Here is a 22,666-nt window from a genome sequence, read left to right on the forward strand (position 1 = left end):
ACTTAAACCAAAAAGTCAAAATTTTGTCTGACCACATAACCTTTTACGGTATCACATCAATGTTTTTTTGCAGATTTCTCTTTCACCAGGTCTGTGCCAGAGGATAAAGAATGTAAGTGCCTCAAAAGTACAGTATATGAGCTGCAAAGGTATAGCTTTGACAACTGGGGGATTAGAATTGTTTATTTTTACTGTTGACTATCCTGCTCTAATTTTTCTATATTTTCCTAATATAAATTATCTATTTGCTTCTTTCTATTTGTTTTTTTGCACTGAAAGTGCGCAGTAGGTTGTGTCTCTGACAAATATTAATTGCTTCTTCAAAATGTCATAACTGCAAGCTTTAAAGCAACAGAGTGTGAAAACAGTGCAAATGTCTAAATACTCTTTCCTCTGTGAGGCACTGATACGATTAGAGCCACACTCACAGAGGGCCATGCAACACCTGGCACATTTGATAACCTGACAACTTTAACGAACTGAACTGACTGCTCCACATGACCGGTGGCTCAACGGCCGGTACCTGTCGAAAAGGGCAAGCAGCGTGAGGCGGTCAAAGTTGACACCGATCCACAGGTAGGGCAGCAGCCAGAAGCGGTAGTACTGCTTGGCTTTACGAGCGGCTCCCTCTGGTGGCAGCGAGGCATCCTGCAGATCCGGGCTCAGGTCAGCATCCTGCTGCTCCAGAAGCTCAGGGTCAATGGTCAGCAAACGGTTCAGATGGATCTGAGGGAGAGAAATCTGCTCGTGTGTCAATAACAGCACTTCTACACTTACCTGGCTTTATTCGTGACTCTGATTAAACAAGTCTGTGTCGCATAAGCAGACTGTATCAACTTACCACCCATTGCGGAGTAACTACAACCCCCAGAGTCTCCGTAAGATTTCTTTCAATTTTTTTTACCGTTTTCCTTGTCTATTCAAAGGATGACTAGATATGAAGACCGCATTATCTTGGAACTCAGTCTGTCAGCTTGGTGAGGATTGATGTTTTTAATAATAATTGTTTGGGTTTTTGGAGCACTTTCTCATCCCAAAGGATCCCAAAGTGCTACACATATAGGAAAGGACTTACTGTACTTCATAAATCACAGAACTGCAGACCACTGGGGCAGCCCCACTAGACAGCAGGCAAGGAGTGAGGAGGAGTGAGAAACTGCTTTATCAACTAAAGTGATGGGGACTTTAGGGAGGTCAGATTATGTCATCTCAAAGTCAAAGTTATTCGGGACATCAGTGGTAACTGTTTCAACAATGAATTCCTGAAGTCAACAAGGTTAAGCTGCCTATTGGCGTACGCCGTTTCGAATGGAGAGCTAATGACAATAACAGCAATAAAGCAGTTTTTTGTGATGAATAAAGTAATCTACAAGTGACAGCTTTAACGCATTTCATTTAAACAGCTATTAAGCTAAATTGTGCTGCCAGGGGAAAGGCTAATCTACATTATTTTGGACACAATTAGTTAGTCCATTTTGGTTCATACTGCCATCTGTAAAACCACATCTCAGATCCTGCTTGTTTCCAGTGAAAAGTTTATCTCAAGAATCATTTGAAGACAAACAACTTAAAACTGATTTTGAAGGGGAAAAGTATAAAGAGATATATGCCCCGCCAACAGCCCTATACAATGACATTACAGAAAAGATCTGATCTGGAATGCCATTTTATCTGCTGCAGGTGCACAACATGAGCACCGGATTTAATAATGTGCATGGTTGCAATAGAATGAAATTATACAATCAATTCTTTAATCAAATGGCATAAGATGTTGCATAATTACTGAATACATAGTTTGGCCAGTTTTGCTGGTAATCTTTTGCTATATTGTCAACAACAAGGAAAGAAATGGGAAAAAACTGCAGAGCTTATGTTATTGGAACAGCGGGCAGTGGAAAAGGTTAGGTTTCGGAGATGCAACAAGTGCAGATCACCAGCTGCAGAAAACTGTGACCGACAGAGCACATATTCGGCTTAATAAGCATTGCTCCCACTGGCTGTGAGCAGAGCCTACACACACCAGCTACTTACTAGGTCATGAGGATAAAAGCGAACTGAGGTAGAACTGGAAACGTGGGAATCCGTGTCCCTGTGAAGAAAATGAAAAGGCATTTCAATGCACTTAGGCACCGACTGCAGTACTCAACATCCTCAAGCACCCTGGCCAAGTCGAATCAGGAGACTCAAGACAAGCACCCATACAAGCACCCAGGGACCCAAGTGGAAATTAAGCTTAAAAATATTCAGGAAATAAAAGAGGACATAATTCTGTACATAGCAGACTGTGGGATCTGGCTTGATGGGATCATGAAGCTACTAGCTAACGAAGAACAAAATGAACCAAATGATCACTCTCTTCTGTACCCTTCCTCATGTTCAACACAGTGTCAGGAGCAATAGCCCTTTCCTCAAAAACGATATCTGAGGACTGGTCCATCTACCGGTATTTGCTACCATTATTAAAGGAAATAAAAACATGAGAGTAAGAACCTGTATTATAAACTGTATTAATGTATCTTAAGTATGGCATTGTTCAGCCATACTTTAGCCACATCAGTTGCACCCACAACTAAAGCAGCATCCCATGTCACAGACCAAAAACACTTTAATGGATAAAAAAAAGCAGAACCTGGCGTTTTCAATCATTAATAAACCAACCTCCCGAAGGACTTGACATTGATGGATCCGAAGTTGCCCTCCACTTACCAGATGTTGTTTGATGCTCGTCTTGTGGCAGGTTCAAAGTTCACCAGAGACACGTCGCAGCCCCCAGCCTCGTAGAGAGGAGGTGTGAACTTCCCTGAAATCAGAAGAGACCAACAGAGACACCCCAGCTGAGTCGCGCTTGCATCCTGGAGCAGTGACAGAGGGCTGAAGACACACACAACCGTTCCCATCAACCACAGCAGTTTCTTAAATCACAAAATGAGGAATTTCACTGTGGCTGCAATAGCAAGGGAACATTCATTTTTAATTAGGAATACACACAAATATGCAATTTACTGTTTATTAAACAGGACAAGCCACAGCTCATAAAAAATCCATGCAGGCAAATTGAATCTCAACACCCTAGCTTTTTAATACATGAGGAGGCTAACAATTAAAGAGTCCTGTATAATCTTGAAGGCAAAGTAAAGACATAGCCCAATCAAACTTCCCTATATACCAAATAATCAAACAACTCTTGCCACCAACATTTGTACAACGTACAAAAACTCAAAATTAACCTGGTTGTACTCCACTGTATTCAACGTAAAAAGGATGTTTGCAAAGCATCATGATTTTTCTTAAACAAAAGGAAATATCCAACCCATACATATCAAACATATCAGTGGATCAGAGCAGGTTTAACTGCAGTTTCACTCAAAAGAGAGTGATAGTTTCTGCACTAAACCAGCGTTAAGCACAGAAAATTATTCACAAAGATATGGAAAAAGTTTATGGGGCCAATCAACAATCCAGCCTTACTGCACAATACTTCCTTTTATTAAAATGTGTTTACTGCCTCCCAAGAACAATTGAAAACATTTACAAAGTACCTGTATATGGAACTCACAGTGCCTTCAAAAAGACTTCACCTTCACCTTAAGTAGTAAGATCAATAGGAGATGGAAGGAATACAGAACCACCCATGGAACTCTGTTGTCTGTAGTGGCTTTCACTGGGTTTTGCATATTGTACTTATAATGCACTGAAAAGATATGTTTTGTTGATTCACACAACAAATGCAACAATTTAAAGGAGTAAAAATATCCCCGATAACAAATGAAAAAAGGAAATATCTTGTTTACTGAAGTATTCACCTAGAGTTAATACTTTAAAGAAGCACCTTTCTGCAGGCTTTAAGCCTTCCCGTGTATGTCTGCATCAGCTTTGCACATTAGGAGTTGGGAGTTTCCACCCACTGCTCCTGGCAGACTTAGTCAAGGTCAGGCCAGCTGAACGGGGAGTGTGGGTGAACTGCAATCTTCGAGGCCTTCCACAGATTCTCAATAGGAGTCTGGGCTTTGGCTGGGTCACTGAAGGACATTCACCTTCTTGTTCTGAGACTACTCCAGTGTTGCTTTGGCTGTACACTTGGAGTCATTGTCTTGTTGGAATGTGACTCTTCACCCCAGTCTAAGCTCTTTTGCTGAAACAGGAGCACTTCAAGGATTCGCCTGTATTTGGTTTCATTGTTCCCTCTAGTCTGACACGTGTGCCAGTCCCTGCTGCTGAAAAGAATCCCCTTAAGATGAGGCTACCACCACCACGCTTCATGGAAGGGGTGGGAGGTGTTCAGTTGGCGCCAGGCATAGAGCATTGCTTTCAGTCCAAAGAGTTTGTAATTTTCTGTTTAATCTGCCCAAAGAAGATTTTGCCACATTTTCATGTGACTCCAGGCTTCCATAGAGGCTAAAACTGTAGTGCTACAGTTTGTTGTCTTTGTACAGATTCTCCGGTCTCAGCCACTGAACTCTAAAGGTCTGTTAGGCTTTTTATAGGGTTCTTTCTCACTTATCTGACCAAGTCTTTCTGCAGTGCCTTCATGCAGTTTGGGAGACTCTAGGAAGTGTCTGAGTTGTTCTGTATTTCTGCCCTTTCCTATTGATCTGGATACTTGCGATGAATACTTTTTGAAGGCACTGTAAGTTCCATATACTTAACAAATGTCCTTCCTACATTGTTAAGAAAACTATGATGAAGTACACAATCTACTTTCAGAATAGAGGTTTGTGGACACATTTTACAGATGAAAATGTGAATACTCTTTTCTCCCTTTTCCTGAATAATTGCCAAATGCCTCAGAGCACTCCCATAGACAGAGCTACTGCTTTAGACTTTGGGGAACATATTCATAAAGACTTTTCTGCCAAGCTACATTAACCACAAGTTGCACGTAACAAAAAACACAAACTCTTGCTTTTACAACAAAATTAAGATGAAAAAACACACGAACAGAGTCCTGTGCATCAATGTGTATATACTGTACAGCCTGTATTTATTTCCTCTGAATCAAATAAACTTTCTTTTGTAGTTATTTTCTTTATGGAGTGTAAGTTTGGGGGTGGGTGTGTGCCGATACTGGCCAGGGCATCAAAGTCTAATGCAAGCACTACATTCCAACAATTTTACAACATTTTACAACAAAGGAACAAATTTAAAGGGGAACAGCGAACTGGAAACTATTTTATTTATTAAAAAAAGAAGCCATGGAGCAACAACAAAAATCAAAAGTGTTCCAAGATCCACACGCACTGAACCTCTCTTCACCAGAACAACATTAATATCAACGACTTCTGAAGCAGTAACTGGCGTGACTGCAGCAAGGCAGCCATGTCACATGACTTCCAAATGTCATGTTAGGAACTTGATTTAGAAAGAATAAATGCTGCCACTGCCAGATCTTATCAAACAGAATCAATTGCAGGTTGCATTTTTAGGTGTTCCACTATATAAACCATCTGAAGTCATTTCAATGGTTTCACAATATTGTTGATTTAAACAATTCAGGTACTTGATTTATTCCCACAAATGGACTAGAAGTTAAATTGAGCTCAGTAACTCTTATGAATGCTATAGGCATTCGTCAATAACTCAGTGAACTACCTGTCCTAATACCACTTTATTTCATTAAAATCACACGTGCTCTACATGCAAAATCAATATCTGGTGAAGGTAAATGACAATGATGAAGAATCCAGCCTAGTCCAGTTAATAGCAAAGAGGTCGACACATTGTGTATAATCAATCCCCAAATCATTTATGTTTTGGACAGATGTGATTTTTTAAAGCAACAGAGAGTCCACAAGCCATGAAAAAGACAGAAGTATTCTGAAGAAAAAAAATAGAGGCTAGTCATTTATTTTGTCCCTTCCTAGCCACAAAATAATTACACCATAAAGATTTAACTGCAAAGCTATAATCAACGGGGAACAAGACCCTGGGTACTGCTTTTCTTCAGGCAAACATAACAAGTAGAATTATTTTATTCTGTTTCACATAAGATCTCAGTGACTTGCAAAAATGTTATTACTGTAAATGCATACATAAGAAATAAGAAAAAAGCATGACAGGGTGTGGAATCCAATACAGAGTCCAAATTTCCCAAATCTTACTTTTCACCGAGGTACTGAGATTCACAACATATAACTTTACACTGCCCTCATCTATGGCCCCCCAGGACTGAGGGCACGGCACAGGCTGTAATATGGGAGCAGTGTTTAATAACACAACCACCTATAGGAGTCTACTGGGGAGGCAGTAATTGCTTCTGTCTTTTGCAGCTGGCAAAGACTAACTATTAACTCACAGGAAGTTCCAAAGGACTTCACTGGAAGCTGGCTGTTCAGCATTCCTACAGTTAGCAAAGGTAAGAAACAGCACAGTGGAGTGGAGGAAAAATTTGTCAAGCCAGCTTAACAGGTTGCTTGCCTTAATACATGTGAAACAGAGTTACCCAGGAGATAACTCTATCCAATTCCAGACTTCCACCAACATTAAAGAAATAAGTACAAACTTTCTGCCAAAAGACGAACACAGCCTGCTTAAGAAAGAAAAAATGTGCCGTCTCCCAAACCAAAAAAAGTTTATTTAAGGATACTGTATTTGAACACAGCAAAGTTAAATGGCAATAAGCTGTGTGTTTGGAAACAAAGAACAGGCAACTGCAGAAACGTTCCTCTCTGTAAATCTGTGAAGTTTCTACAATTGCCCGCTTTGTATTTCCAAACAAACTTTGTTGGCTAATGCAATGTGGAGCTAAGGTTTAATATTTCCTGGGCTCTAATCACTTTATCAATAGATTACAATATTAATGATTTCAACTGAAGGTCATTGTGCCCTGTACCGAAAAGTACAATTGTACAGTGGAATCTATTGTTGGCATTTTGCATGTATATTCAAGGTTAAATAAGATAACACTCAAGAACAACTGACAAAGAAGTCTTGAAAGATATTTTTGCAAACACCGGGAGTGATGAATTGTGCAACAACAATGGCTGCTGCAGAATCACATACAGTATAATAGGTCCTCAGTTTTAATTCAACTAATCCAAACAACAGAGCATGAAGCCATGTTTAGTAACCTATACTGGGTAACACACTGTGACTCAGACACCAGGAAGTTCATAAAACCTTAGCCACTGTCTGCACCACATTCACAGCCTCCCCAAATTAGCTCAACAGAGGCATTTTGTTAAGCATTTTTGAACCAGCAAGACACAACAGCACAGACTCTAGGTTTTTCAAACTTTAAACCTACGTCAGCCTTTTTGTACAAACAGCAAGATAGCACTTTTCAAACCAAAACACTAAACTGAAAGTAATGGTTAGAATAGAATGGAATAGAAATTTTAACAAAATGAAAGCATTTTTTGAGCATCTCAGGAAGTGGAAAAGCGGGAACTAGCGATTACTTGTCTCAGACTAGACCTACATCTTTGCTGTGGATAAATCACACGTGGTACTGGCTCAACCATATGTAAATGGCATTCTGGGGGTAACCCCTTACCCCAGTTCACCCCTGTTCTCATCGCAGAGCAGCCCTTTTACTTGGCAACGGCTAGATTTCTTGTCAGAATCACAACATCTTGTGTTGCAGCTAAAATGTCGTTTTTTGTTTGAATTCGAGTTAAAAAAAAATGAATTAACTGCATGGTGTAAAGTACTCTAACAGTCCAAAACTGGAGCCTAATGACATACAGGCTGAGCTCCAGACATATCTAGAGGGCTGTGCAAAAAATAAACACGTTTTGCAGAAAGCAAAACGTCTCGCCGGCTCCTTCGTTAATTTGAAAGGCTTCAACCAGATTTATGAGTCTGAAGTCCGCCACCTTGTCAACAAAAAGTCACATGACCCAGTTCCTTATGCAGTTGCTGTCACATCTCCTAGCAACCTGAGGCACTTCCCTGCTCTTCAAGAAGAGTCACATAAACACAAAGACAACAGAGACTACCCTAGGGGGTCAAGACAGGGAGCCTCTTTCTCTAGAAAAAGATCAACAACACTTTAAGGCCCAATATAAACCAACTGGGACTGAAACCATGGCCTCTAGTAGATACTAAGAGAGGGAGATAAGATAAGATCACTTTATTAGCCATATACAATTTCTTGCATTAGGAATTTGTCTTTTCACATACCCCAGCTTGCTCTCCATGAGACACACAATTAGCTTCACCTGTCTCACAGAAAGGCCAGAATCGCACCAGAAATCTCACAACGGTAGGCCAATCAAAAAGCTACTTGTAACCGGCTGATTAATCAACACTCTCCAAATGTTAATCAGAAGACAAAAGCTTCAGTTTAACTACCCTAGAGAATCACATGGCCTAACGACAGGATTATAAAGGTTGGAGTGTTACAATGGTTGGCACTGTGCTTGCCTGGAGGAGTTACAGCTTCCACCAAAAGTCAAATGTATATCAGCAAGCACGCAAGGTGAAAAGCCTTGCTGAGGTTTCTGAATAAATATGGAATCAAACATAACATGTGAATTAACCTATTGTTTGTAACCCAAGCAATAAAATGTTAACAGGCAAAAAAACGAAGAGATTTAAGATGCTGATCACAGACCAGAAAGGATTTAATGGCTTGATCCCTGACAAATTAATGGTTACCTATGGCCAAAATGTCTAACCAATTTCTAACCAATCCCAATAAACTGGTGATGGGTTCAGTTCTTAAACTTTTGCAATTTTGTACTGTACGTCTGTACTTGCTTTCATCATTGTTCTCAGAAGCTGCTGCAGGTCTGAATGACCTCCACTCATTTTTTACTTTTTTATATTCTTGTGTCTCACAGCTGCGAGTGAAGTTCCAGTTACAGGCATCAAGGCTTGGAGAGAAAGTCATTGCTCAGTTCAATGTGGGTGAGATGTCACACTGACAGACACACACCTGGCATGGATCAAGACTACCATCCCAAGAGGAAGTGTGGTGGATTTATCACTCAAATCTCATCAGAATGAGGACAGCAATATTGCATCCACATCACATACAACATTTTTAGCAACATGTGGGAATTCATTACATTTATATTAACTCCACTACCAGGGTTTTCGGCAAATTACTACCTGAAACAGCCACGAAGTTAGAACCATTTTGGAAAATAAACACTAAAAGAAACAATCATAATGGGTTACATGATGCCTATAATTTGCCAACAAAGATGTGTATTAGTGAGAGAGTTCTGACCTACAGGAAAGTAAAATTGCTCACAGCACTAGGGTCATTTACTGGTTTAAACTGGGAGCTGCAATGCATTATGGGCACAAGATAAAACTGATTGTAAAAATAAAAGGCAGACCGTGGCTTGGACCAAACAACCCTCTCCTGGAAACAGGAATATGTCAAAAGTCAAAAGTGAGGCTTTATTCTCAGAAACACTCGCCAAAGCTCTGGCTGTGTCACAGTATCAGAGTGCAGCTGGTGAGTGGAACCATCCATAAAAGCAGGCCAACCAACTTTCAATAGGGAGCCTTTACATTTCAAGAGTCACATAATGGATCAACCAAAAATCTGTCAGCAAAAAAATTAAAGCAACATTTAGTACACAAACCTACAACTGTTTCTGCAAGCCGTTTCATATTGCTTCTACACAACAACACAATTTTGCTCTTTAAGATAATGGAGGATTTTCATGAAATGAAATGGGATTGTTTCATATACTGATATGCACTCCAGTGTGCTGGTTCACTTCACATCTAACAAAAATTGGCCATATTTTTCTAGTATTTGTGAATTGTACGTACTACAGATAGGGTATTGTCCACCCACATCAAGTCTGGCTAGCTATATATCCAAGGGACCTACACTTATTACAAAGTCCGCAAGAGACTTATTACATATTATTACTTATTATTATTGCCTTAAAATATATTAAGCATTTGCAACTTTCATGGGCCCTTAGGTACAATTGTATCATATAATACTAAAGTAGTATAAAATAATTACAAAGCCTTGGTAATGTACTGTACCAAAGATGACAAAGACAGCCAGCTAAAATTTTACAGCAAGCACAGTATGTAGCAAAATACTGCAAAAAACATTAGTTGTTACTAAATACTAAAGTCAGCATGATTAAATTCAGCTTTTCCAGTGATTGAAACACTTCCTTTTGCTCCTCCTCATAATGGCCTTTGCAGTCAGCTTGGGAACATGAGGAAACCGTACCCTGACATGCAAGACTGTTGTGCTGCCTACCAAACTCATCGTGCAAACTGGTTCCGCCCACAGTAGACGCTTTGTCCTGAGAGCCCTCAAGGTGGACACTTCCGTTCCTGGCCAGCAGGGAGGCGCTTGCGCTCAGCACGGTTGCCTGGGAGGGAGGGCGGGACTGCCCTTTGACCTGGGAAGTGGATGGCTGGGGGCCCTGCAGAGCTTCCTGAAGACTGTTAGAGAAACAGGGATGGGGGCCGGTGAAGGGAAGGGGTTAGAGAGACATGGGGTAAACAAACACAGGGTGAGTCAGTGAGGTTCGAGAAGGATTAAGGGTTCGATATCAAGAAAAGAGTTAAGGGGGTTGGCCAAAGCATGTGCAGGATAAAAAAATGGGACACAAATGGACAGATCAGAATGAAAAGTGAGAGGAAAGGAAGAGTGCAGTGGGAGCCAGGAGACGCAAAAAAAGCAGGTCGCAGAAAGAGAATGAGAGAGAAAATGAATACTAGCAAAGAAATTCTAAATATTCTAGCAACATTACACCGAAGAATTCTTCACAGCAAAAGGCAAGAGTGGTGTGGAAAACTTGATAGCAAAAAATAAGCTGTCCTTTGAGACAAGCGTATGAGAACTTGACATTAAGGACATGACAGACCGTAACATTAAAAAGGGCTTATTTATAAGGTATGTTATTGAGCTCATTAAATACTTGTTCAAGTGAAATGCTGTCCAGTCTTTCTAATTTACTGAATCCATTCTTTCAACTGGAAACAGCCTCCTCCCATCCCGTTTAACTGGACAGCTCAATTGAAATTAAAAACACCTTACTCAAAATCGGTCACTTAAGTATGCTTTCACACTAATATACAGAGAAAAGTTTAGTGAAACAAAGCAGGGCATCAGGCTTCGACCCATTTATTTCTCTTGAAGTCATAGACAGCTGATGGAGGGGAGTTCTGTTGCAGATAATAACCTTGACTTTGTGCTTAAACGCAAAGAGCTTCTGAATGCAGACAACCTGTCTTCATTCACATACAGATGTTGTTCTTCTCAGGACTTGGCCAGGGCTCTGTTCTCAGCAAAACGCCAGCTCCAGGGATTTCCTTGGTGTAACAGGAAACTTGCAGTGATGTCAGTGATGGACACTGGACACACCTCTCCAACAATTGGCGCTGACTTTCCTGTGTTTCGCTGCAGACTTTCTTTCTATTTATTCCTGAATGTCTTCCTGCTGGGGGGGAGGATCAGTGGAACCAGCCTACACTTCCTCATTCTCCCTGAGTAATAGTTGGTGGGAAATGAAAAGAAACAACTGGCTCTTACAAATTGGGTGGGTGTAGAAATGAAAAGTAACCGGTGACTCAAAAATGTACAAATAATGGAAAGAGAACAATACACTTTGTGTAGTGTACACTTTGTGAACAATACATTTTGTGCAGCAGCTTCTTCAATTCTGCCACAAACCACAGAGGTAGTCTTAAAAGATTTGGATTTTATGCCATGGCATTATTTCTTGAAATCTGGATTTTGAGTCCAAATCCTATTTGTATTTACAAATATTCTCATCATACAAAGACACCTGTAGTCATACCTCCTCCACTGTCTATAATACGAATTGATTAACGGGTGCAGCAATGGAAAATGGGGAGCAGAAGATTACCCACCAGGTTGTGAAGAAATGCTATCAAGTTTCCTGCACAAGGAGGCACGAGTGACACACAAAGGTGACAGGACAACAATACGAGTTGTGGCTAGCTGAAAATTTAGCTCCAGATACTCTTTCAGGTGACTGATCTGTTGTTGAGGAAATAAGCAAATATTCTCTTTTTGGTGCTGTAAAGTGCTGTTTCGGGGGCAGTGGTTTAGAAACCATAAGTTTCCAAACATTTTAGGGGACCCTTCTCATGCCTTTAGGAGAAGAAACTGTGCACCTGGCAAACCACGGTAACATGTGCTGTTAACTTCCAAAATCTACAGAGAAGATTTACATTTTACTACATTAATCATTAATAACCAATACTGTTTAAAAATGTGTGCTCAAAACGTTACCCATGAAAAACTGGGCAATGATTTTTACATAAAAGAAAGTGTTTTTTTTATGTTTATTTGAACATTACAGATGCCAGCACCTGATTTAAAGTTGACAAACTTCCTGTTTAATACAGAAAACTGTTCTGAAGCATAAAGTTTAAGATGTTTTTCTTACGGGGTTAGAAGTGTGAGGCAGGAAACAGATTTTAGACTATAAGGCAAGATAAGCTAGAATTTATAATGCTTTTTATATTATCAGCCATGACACAAAGGTTCCTGTTACTGTGTCTTGGGATCCTAAACATCCTCAGCAATAAGAAGACATTGGTTTAATGTAAAAACTCAATATTCTCCAACTTCTGGCCAAGCTGGTAGAACAATAATTGATTGGCCCAAACACTTTAATTCCAGTAGCAGCCTGATTTTCCATTTGTAATAACCTAGTTCTGGTCAGAGTCAGACTTGCTTAGCTTTTCATATCAGTGTTCAGCTGAGATGCTATGAATAGCAGGACACATGGAAACAGTAAACAAAGGGACAAAAGTCCATGACAGCAACATTTTAATGCACATTTTATCCACCAGAGAATTCTTCAATAAAGAATGTATTTTGATTACAAATCAACAACTACAACAGCAGCAAACAATGCCTACCATTCATAAAGTTAATGAGACAAGCTCATTTGGACTCAGATTGCTTAGTTTCACTTACATCTGATAGCCTAAAGTTCTTCTTGGTTGCATAAGAAACCTCCTGAGAGTCCAGAAGCTATCAGCTTTAGACCAGAACAATGTCTTAGTAATTGCCAGGGAGAATAATCTACTCTAAACACTGTTGTGCTGGATCCTCAACAGACAGAGGGACGGCTAATGGAAGGTCTTTAAGGACAGCTGAAAAGAAACAAGCTACCCTGCCATAGTGTTGAAGCTGATACTTGAGCTTCGTTCAAGACATGTCTGGATGTGATCAATGAGCTACTACCAAACTAGATGGGTTGAGTGGTCTCCTCTTGTTTGAAACTGTTCTTATGTGCTCATCAGGGCAGACATTGAGGGCAATGCATTCAAAAAAAAGACGCAGTACTGGAACTCGAGGTGTGAACTGTACCATACCGCTACACGGTGAATGATTTGCATGTGGCTCCACAATGGCGTGTGGGTTTTAACAATCCATTCTCCTCAGAAATGGATTCTCCTCAAATAAGGCCTCATTTTGAGACCATGCCGTCTTAAATTCCACATTGGCTGCCGGCTGTATCTGGCAATGTGAATGATCACTCCTGGCATCCCGTACCCTGCTATTCACAACCAGCCATCTGTTCCTCTCCTCGTTCTGATTCTGAGGAGCAAACAGCGGCAGCCGCCAGCACCATCGGCCCCTCTTCATCAGCGATGGCCATGTGGGATGTGTGCTCCTCGCGTGGCCAGGAGTCATTCCTCCAATGAGATTCCCACTGATCTTGTCACCCAGTGGCTAGTAAAAGCTGTAGCTGTTGCTGCACTGTTACTCCTATTTTTGTCATACAGTAAAATTAGCCCTGTGTGTTCAGGAAAGTGAAAGCTTAATTATTCACAACATGCATCGTGTCTGCTTTGGAAGCAGAAGCCATAGAACAAGCACCTGGCTTTATACGTATGGCTCTGAGGTGGACAAACGGAGCATCACGTTTTCCTTTGTCTACGGCGCCTCCATTCAGTTTCTGAAACAACCAGTGTAATTTAGTGTTGCACAACCCCAGTCCTGTGGGGAGAGTCACAGAGTCTGCGGGTTTGTTTGTTAATTTAATCGAGCTTATCTGTAGCTTAGCTGACCCATTTTAACATTTTGCAAAGAGCTGTCAAAAAGATATTACAGTGTAATATCTTGTCATACATACACAGAGACCAACAGGGCTCAGGTATGGTTGAATTCTGTCTCTTCCTCTACAATTATCAGGCTGGTAAGTTTCTGCTTCATGGCAGTATCTTGCTATTTCCATCTCTGAGTTCATTAAAGGTTCAAGGATAACCCTGCCCAGTATAAAGCACCACTGGAAGCTATGGAGTCCTTCGTATGTCAGAGAGATCTTTAGCAAGCTAGCTGGAAGGAGATTAGACCAGGTTCTACGAAAGAGGAAAGCAGGCTCAATGTCAAAAGTACACCATAGGTTTGGGGGAAGGGACAGATGAAAGAATGAGGACATAAAAAGGAGGGTGAAAGGCATTGTCTTTCTTAATTTCTGCTGCATCCTCAGTTCCCTTGTATTAGAGAAAGGCACACTGATCAAATCCCAGGGTAGCAGGCAGCAACTATAGTGCAGAGTCAATGGCATAAGCCTTTAGAACTGACATCTGTACAGTGCAACAGCCTGACAACATTAAAACTGCAGATGCCCAAAGGACAATATGTCCTATCTTGCAGGCAATCAAGTTAAATTCATTTGCTCCCTTTCTGGAAATGTATAAGAAAATCAATAGTATAAGAGTAGAGCAGTGAAAATTAAACCTCTTAATGGCAACTGAAAATCCCATCACAATAACCGGAACGGGTGAGTTACAATATCACCGCATCCTACAAGGTGTTTTTCTTCCTGGGGTTGGGGAGACTGTATCGATATTTGAATGTGGTTTTAAAAGATTCCATTTAATTTATATCACTGTAAGCCCAACCATTAATTGGTGTGAGTGCATTTCAAAGGTTTTTACTGTAGTGTGATTTAAAGTGAGCATTTTCCATAAACAGAAAATGATTCTGTAAAATATAACATCTACATGTGACACAGTATAGAAATTTAGTTAAAATATCAATTAAAATATAAAGAAATTGTTTGGAAAAATTGAGTTTGCACTTCAAATCAAGACACTGTACTTTGCCTGACTTCGGCTCTCAATGATGAAAATGAACGGATCTGTTCTACTACAAATACAAACCTTATCAAAGGTAAAGGTATCGGGCAAAAGTAAAAATGTAACAAAGACAATGCCTGACAGAAAAAATGAAACATCTCCAAAGTATAACATTTCGAGAACACTTGCATGCGAGGTTTTCATGCAAGCGCAGCACCTAGGCAAATCAGACCACGCAGAGCCCCTCTACCAAGCACCAGGGGCGCATTGGTGTCAGCCGGGGGATGGAGCCGTGCAGAGCGAGTGAGTGGTGAGGAAGGGAGAGGCTGCATGCGCCGCTGCCTGGCAGGGCCCATGGCGTACCTGAGAGGTGATCCGATGAGGGAGGTGGGAGGCGTGGGGTTACTCCCCGCGTTGTGACGGCGCCGCACTGCCTGCCGCCTAAACGTGCTGCGCTCGCGGCGAAACGTTACCGTCTCCTCACTCGCTGGGGCTGCCATGGCAAGAGAGAGTGTCAGCAAGAGGCGATTCACTATTACAAAGAGGTTATGCTACAGCCGTGTTGTGCCCTGGTCCAGCACCCCCCCACCCTGGAACTACGCTATTACAGTCTTCAGAATTTTAAAATGCACTTTGACGCAACAAAGACAGAGCAGGGAGCAACTATGACAGGTAGCACTGAACTTCAAGTGTGTCTTCATCAGAGGAAATCAACAAATTCAAACCAATTCAAAATAAAACAGGAGCCTAAACCAAAAGGCACAGCTCAGGTATAATAAGAAAACTAGAAGAGAAGATGGGATACTTGAAAAATACATTTCAAAGTTTAGAGGCAGATGGAGACATTACCAACCGTGCAGTAGGTACAAATGCATAGGAATCGTTGAAAAACTGTCTGGAGTAGACACCTGAAATCCTAAACTACTGAAATCTGCTTTGGGAAGTTTGGAATCACTTTGCTTTCAAATACTCTGCCAAAAAAAGTGTGTCACATTCAGCAGACATGGAGAAGCAGAACCAACCTTTCTTCTTTCAATAAATGTGGAAAAAGTGGCTTGAGACAGTAATAAAGCTGATGAAAATTAAGGTGTTAAAATTAAGTTAAGGTGTTATAGTCTCAGAAAATAATAAGACCTCACAAATGTGTCTGAAGTCACAAGCACAGTGGTTCAGAGTCATAAACCAGCATTAACATATTCCTTGACTAAAACAAAAAAAACACTAAGGAAATCCTGTACAGTATATGTTGATGTGCAAGTGCCAACAATATACAGAAATACAGGCCTTTTTCACAACAGACTAAGTTCCAGGTAGTAGGAGGAAAGTAAATGAGGACATTTTGAGTGTTATCAATAGTGCTACTTTGTAGAAGAGTTAAATAAATCCAACTAAGGCCTAAACAGACTAATTTACCCACAGGTACTTAACCTGCGAGTAATGTAAAGAAATAGGGAAAGTCTGCTGGACCCTGAAGATGAGGTTTGGTTTTAAGACATGGTTTTCAACACGGATCTTGGGACAATATATGTTGAGCTCCCCATTACTTATGGCAACTAAGTTACGAAACTAGCAAAATGGTTAATCAGATATTTTAAGTTGTTTTCAGTTCCTAAAACATGTCTGGTTCATGCTGCTTTACAGATACCTTGAAATATTCAATTATTTAAACAACTGGAAACAACTGAACTTACGCAAGATGGTAGCTTATTTAAAAGGTCTGGATACATAAATGAGAGCTCTGGTGGGCTGAAAATCAATCAATACAATAAAAAAGCATGTTCTGTGACAATGTTTGAAACCAAGCGTAAATCCACTGAATCTGGAACATAACTTAAAGCCCACGTTTTACCACGTAGATACAGCTTCTGAACACTGCAATCATCAGCTCAATGAACAACATACAATCAGGCAATCCTGATTAAAAGCCCAGATAGCAGCTGGTCAATATGGGACTGCATGACAGCTCCTGCACTGCTTCTGCTATGAAAAACATGGGACACGAGACGGAGAATAATTGATTGCATGCTTCAGTTTTCGATCCAGACAACTTAAATAACAGGCTAGCAAAACCAAGCTTTTTAGATGACAATTTATACTAAAAAATTAAGGTCTGTTACAAAGTCGGAGAAGAAAAAAACAGCAAAAAAAAAGAGAATTTCTTGCATTACTCAACCTCCCTCCCTTGCCTTGAATTTGAAACATTATTTGAGCCATATTCTGCCTTGTCAGCACACATGGAACAATTCAGCATACTACAGGCTCCGCCAACCAGGTCACCACTTTGGGTCTGTGTTTCAAAGATGAAAACTCATGCCCCTACAATATGGTTAAAACTGCATACTTACTCATGACTTAATGGGGTGCTCCTTTTTTCCTATTTAGAGATTTTTTTTGTGTTTCTGAATACAGATTTGTAGCATTTTCAAAATAGATGGTTCAAACTGCACCTATTCCACCTTAAATCCACATGGTTGTAGTTTCAGACCAACCACTGTGTTAAGAAACAGTGTTTGAATTGATGTCCAATTACCAAGGAGATGCAGCCTTTGGGTGTGAATCCATGAACTATTAAAACCTCATTAGGGAGTCATTTCATTTTAATACTGTGTGGAGGGAGCTACACTTGCATGTTTCTCAGTGGCAAGCAAGATATAAGGATGTGTTAAAAAGGTATCAGATGAATTTTTTAAAATGATCCGAAAGCCAGGGGATAAAAATATTCCTAAACCCTGAAATGATTCTTTAATTGTTTACAGTATCTATCAGCATTCACTTTGGGGGAATATCTAAAATCTAAATCTACTTTGACATTGAGGTTAGAGCAATACATTTCTTTATAATTATCACCTTCATAACTTAACAATTAATATATTAAAATTCTTCACTTTTTCCAAATATTTTGATTTTTATAATTTTAGAAAGCATCGTCAGTCCCCCCATGTTTAATATTCTATATTTGCAATACCCTATGCCTGCAGAAAATCACTTCTAAATAAACACTTTCTACATTATTAGATGTAAAAGTTTCTTATTTAGAAAACACATTCCCACAGACACATCTATTATGTAATGGAAACAAAACATTACGGGAAGTTGTAACTCTGAAAAGCTCGGTTTTACAGAGGCAATAAAAACTTAATTGGCTGTAACGCCATGCAATGTGGACCTTAATGACAGTTTAGTGAGCAGATAAACATTTACTGAACATGAGAAAATCTTTTTTTGCATGAAAGTTGTGATACATTGCACACTGTTTCACAGCTTTATTCTACAGCCGGTAGAAAAGGAAAATGCATCATATTCTAAGCATTTATGACACCCTTTTGAACTTTGTTTAGGTACAAGGAACTCAAACCCTGGACCTGGAGTGCAACAGCCCAACAGGTTTTGTAGGTCATCATTAAATCACTGATCAATTAAACACATTTGGTAACTTAAGACATCAGTTGACACTAAAACCTAGGTCCTCTTCAGCCCTCAAGGGGCATAACCAGATAACTGTTCATCAATAGCTTTCAACAGCTTGGTGTTGCCCATCACTAAAAACAGTGACCAATAAGACTAAGTGGATCTCCAAGACCCCTGTGTGTGAGACCCCCCATACTGAAATTGTGTCCCATCTGTTACCTGCGTGCAGCAGTCACGATGGTGAATAGACTGGTGTCTTACCTTGTACTATTCCTGCTTTTACTTCAGCTAGACAAGGTACCAGTGCAAGGCCACTGGACGAGAAGAAGCGTTATTACTGTACATCTTCACAAGTACTAACATGGCTGCTATGTGCACTTGTGTCTGAATGAAATACGTTCTTTACTTCACATCTTTTTTAACACACACAGAGGTACAGCTGCTGTGAAATGCCTTAAGAAACTACATCAGGTTTACATTTTTATTGAAGGCATGCAGCCACTGAATTACAATTTCTTATTTTTTTATCACTGACTAGAATTCAGCACTTCTGTACACACTCTCCCCTCCTGCTTTCACTGCTGCGGGTGATTATTTTTTCACACTCCAGAGAAGGACACTAAGCCACATGCAGAGTAGGTCCTGGAGCGCACATGTTACACACACACACACAAGCAGTTTAGCCCCACCAGTGTAGAGCATTTGAGTGTGAGAAGTGTGTGTGAAGAACTGGAGGAGGTAATTGGTGGCTCTCAAAAGTATTCGCCCTCCTCAGAATTTTCACATTCTACTGTGTTACAATATGGAATCAGAATGTATTTAATTGGGATATATTGCCATTCATAGACACAAAACACTCTGTAATATCAAAGTGAAAAGAAAATTCTACAGATCCTCCAAAATTCATTATAAATGTAAGACAGAAAATAAATGCGTAAGTATTTACCCTCTTTGCTATGACACAGCTCAGGCTCTGGTGAAACTAGTTGCCTTGAGACATCACAAAATTAGTTTAATTGAATTCACCTGTGTGCAATTAAGATGTTTCAAATGAGTTTGGGTTAAACACACCTATCTTTGGCAGGTCCCACAACTGATTAATACTGTACAGCTCCCAACAAAAACTACATCATTACAAGAAAGCAACATTCAAAGCAAATCCAGGACAGGGTTATTGGAAAGCACCACGTAGGGGAAAGGTATAAGAAAGGTTCTAAGGCAATATCCCATAAGCACAGTAAAGTCCATTGTAAAGAAAGGGAGAAAAATAAAACTGTTCAACTGTGAATCTGTACAGAAAAGGGTATCCTTAAAAACCAAGCTCCCAGGCGAGAAGGGCACCAGGCAGGGAGGCCACCAAGAGACCAGGAGGCCTATTACAACTCTAAAAGGAACAGCAGTCTTCCATGGCTGAAATGGGAGAAACCATGCATATGACAACTACTGCCTGGGTTCTTCACAAATCTGGTCTTCATGGAAGAGTGGTAAATGAAAGCCATTGTTGAAAAACAAACACCAGATTTTGGCCCCAGTTTGCCAGGAGCATGTGGTAGACTGAGACCAAGTTAAAGAAGATTCTATGAGACCAGCCGATCTGTTTAGCCTCAATGTTAAGCACTATGTTTGGCAAAAGTGTGGCACCACACTTCATCCTGAGAACACCACCTCAATCAGGTTAGCAGCAACATGCTATGGAGATGCTGCGCTGCATTACGGCCTGGAAGACTTGTGAAGAAAAAAAAGCCGAAATGGATGCAGCAAAGTACAGAGAAATCCTGGAGGAAAACCTGCTGCAGTCTGCAAGAGACCTGGGACTTATGATTATGATACATTATGATTCTATATGGTAACACAATAAAATGTGAACAAACTCAAGGGGGGTGAATACTTTTGAAAACCACTGTAAGTGAAGTAGTGGATCTCAACTACAGTCATGACCATAGCGGATATTATACATCATGTAGAGCCAAGCCCTGTCTCTGACGAGCAGAAATTGCCACAGCTTATAAAAAATGCCACACAGCTCACGAATGTCCCACATTTGTGTCTCTGGCTTAATGAGTGAAGACCTTAGTCTAAGCTGTATGGGATGGCCACCTACCTCTCGTAGTGCTTCCTGCATCCTGGCACTCAGAAAAGGCTGTCTGGCTGGGCAAGCTGTTCCGGGAGCGGGTGACGGACTCCAGCTGCGATGCCCGGCCCAGCAGGGACACCTCATCCAGGACCTCGCCCTCCTTGGCCTCCAGGTCGGACTTGGAGGTGGTTAGGGGGCGGGCATTGGTGGGGGGCCTCAGCCTGTTGGGGTCATTAAGGCAGGCTGCGGTGCCACTGTCCAGGCTGAGCACACGGGCATGTGTTTTGGTGCTACCGGTGCTTGGGGTGCGGCGCGAGGAGCGCCTCCGCCCCCCACCACCTCCTCCTCCTTCTGAGCCAGACTGGCCCTTGGAGGAAGTGGATGCCCCCCCGTGTTTAGCCTTTAGAGCGCGGTAGCGGCCTTCGGGGGACTGGCAGGAGTGGGAGGTGGTGCTGGAGGAGCTGTCCGTGCTAAAGCGGTGGGCCGAGTGCAGGCTGGAGGTGCGGCTCAGGTCACTCTGGTCGCTGGAGTCCTCCTCGGCTGCGAAAACAGCACTGCGCGGCTTGGCAATGCCACGCAACGAGACGTAATCCCGGTGGCGGCTGGCGTCAAAACTGCTCGCCCGCTTTTTCCCTCCCCGCCTCCGCCCATTACGCCCCGAAGAGGAGGAAGTAGTCCGGTGAATCAAGTTGGCCGACTTTGGGCGCACGGCCTCCTTCTCCCTGTCCCTGGCTGCTGACCTGGAGCCACTCTCCATGCTTGTCCTTGCTTGGGACTCCTCCGAACAGCTGCAAGGCTCGTTAAGCTCAGGTGGTGCGGGGACAGGCTCGGGCTGCTGTTTGGTGCTTAGCTCGTTGGCGTGGGGGTTTCTGTTCGCCTCTCCGGAGACAAGGGCACTTAGGCCCCGGGAACTGCTGCTGTGGCTCGGGCAGCTGGGGCTGAGGCCGCCTTCCCCTGGAGTCCTGCTTTCAGTGGCAGCAGAGAAAGTGGAGTCTCCCCGGTCTTTGCTCTTCTCATCCCCAGAAAGAGACAGCAGGCTTTCCACATGCGTCGAGCTGGTCTGCTCGCTGCGGAAGCTGCTGACAGTGCTGTTAGTGTCACGGTCTGTGCCGCTGCAGTAGCTCTCTGTGGAACCACTGCTCCGTGTACTCAGGCTGCGAAGGCTGTCGGCGCTCTGTTCCCCTCTCAGAGATTTGCCCTGTCCGCTCCGGGACCTACAATGCCCACCCTGGTAGAGGCCCGAACCTCCCTCACCTGCCTCCCGAGAAACGGAGGAGGTCAGTTTCCTAGCCTCCATTTGGTAGTGCCGGCAGCAGTCTCCACTCTCCAGTCCCCTCGAGGAGGAGGAGGATGAGGCAGCCTGGTCATTCAACATCTGACCGAGCTGGCTGCCTGTATCCCCCGCCCCACAGCTAGGGTGCTTAGAGGTTTCCAGCTCACACACAGGGTCCAGGCCACCCCTCCTGGCCTGGGGGTAGAGGCTGAAGTCTGGGAGCGAAGGGTCAGGGAAGGCCGAGCCCGCTGAGCTGGAGGTCCGCGGGAGACCGCGAGGCCGGGAGTCCTTGCGGTAGGACTGTGAGTGGAGTGGCACTAAAGAAGCTGCCTCCGTGTCAAGGGCAGCCGACAAGGACTGGTCCACGTGATGTGAGAGAGGGCCCATGGTCTGTTCTACAGGGTCCCGGGCCAGCTCCGGTGGTCCAAGTGAGGTGGAGGGCTGCAGAGAGGCAAATGAGTCATTGGAGACCATGCAGTACATCTTTGGGTCCGACGTGAGGTCTGGTGAAAAGCACAGGAAACAAAAACAAATTTGCCGAGGATCTTCTAAAAGGCCAGCAATGCAAGCCGGACAGATGAACATCCTAATCCCCCTTCCCCTGACAACCTTACCTTGTTCTTGACTTCCATCCTTACAAAGGCTGCAGCTCTGAGCAAGACTCAAGCTGATGTCATCTGAGGTTTTTCCCATCTCTGTGCCTACGTGCGGCCCAAGAGAAAACGGGGAATTCATGCAACAGTCATAACTTATTCACTCTCTCTCTGGGAAACTGCACAAAAGCACTTCTACAAAACCATTCTCAGCTACCCCATCCAGATTCAGGTCCCAAAATCTAAATAAAACCAGGAGGCGTTTTGTTACTTTTCCATGCGTGCGTTTTAAAATAAAAAATAGAACAAAAAGCACTTTAA

The 22,666-nt window shown here is 42.2% G+C and overlaps 1 protein-coding gene across 3 annotated transcripts in view; it reads right to left on the reverse strand.

The window, feature by feature from the left end:
• pcnx1 (pecanex 1) overlaps window positions 1-22,666 on the reverse strand; it is a 66,797-nt gene that overhangs the window by 29,782 nt on the left and 14,349 nt on the right. The window contains exons 5-11 of one of the 3 annotated variants that reach the window (XM_088924849.1): window positions 22,367-22,453; window positions 20,507-22,255; window positions 15,361-15,490; window positions 10,184-10,371; window positions 2,707-2,800; window positions 2,032-2,089; window positions 524-726 (exon numbers count right to left, since the gene is read on the reverse strand). In XM_088924849.1, the coding sequence (XP_088780975.1) occupies window positions 524-726; window positions 2,032-2,089; window positions 2,707-2,800; window positions 10,184-10,371; window positions 15,361-15,490; window positions 20,507-22,255; window positions 22,367-22,453 (2,509 nt within the window). Of the gene's footprint in view, window positions 1-523; window positions 742-2,031; window positions 2,090-2,706; window positions 2,801-10,183; window positions 10,372-15,360; window positions 15,491-20,506; window positions 22,256-22,366; window positions 22,454-22,666 lie in introns of all 3 variants that reach the window. The other 2 variants (XM_088924848.1, XM_088924850.1) reach the window with 2 other exon arrangements.

Source organism: Atractosteus spatula, chromosome 9 (assembly GCF_055471065.1).
Source record: "Atractosteus spatula isolate fAtrSpa1 chromosome 9, fAtrSpa1.hap1, whole genome shotgun sequence".
NCBI classification, from domain to species: Eukaryota; Metazoa; Chordata; class Actinopteri; order Semionotiformes; family Lepisosteidae; genus Atractosteus; species Atractosteus spatula.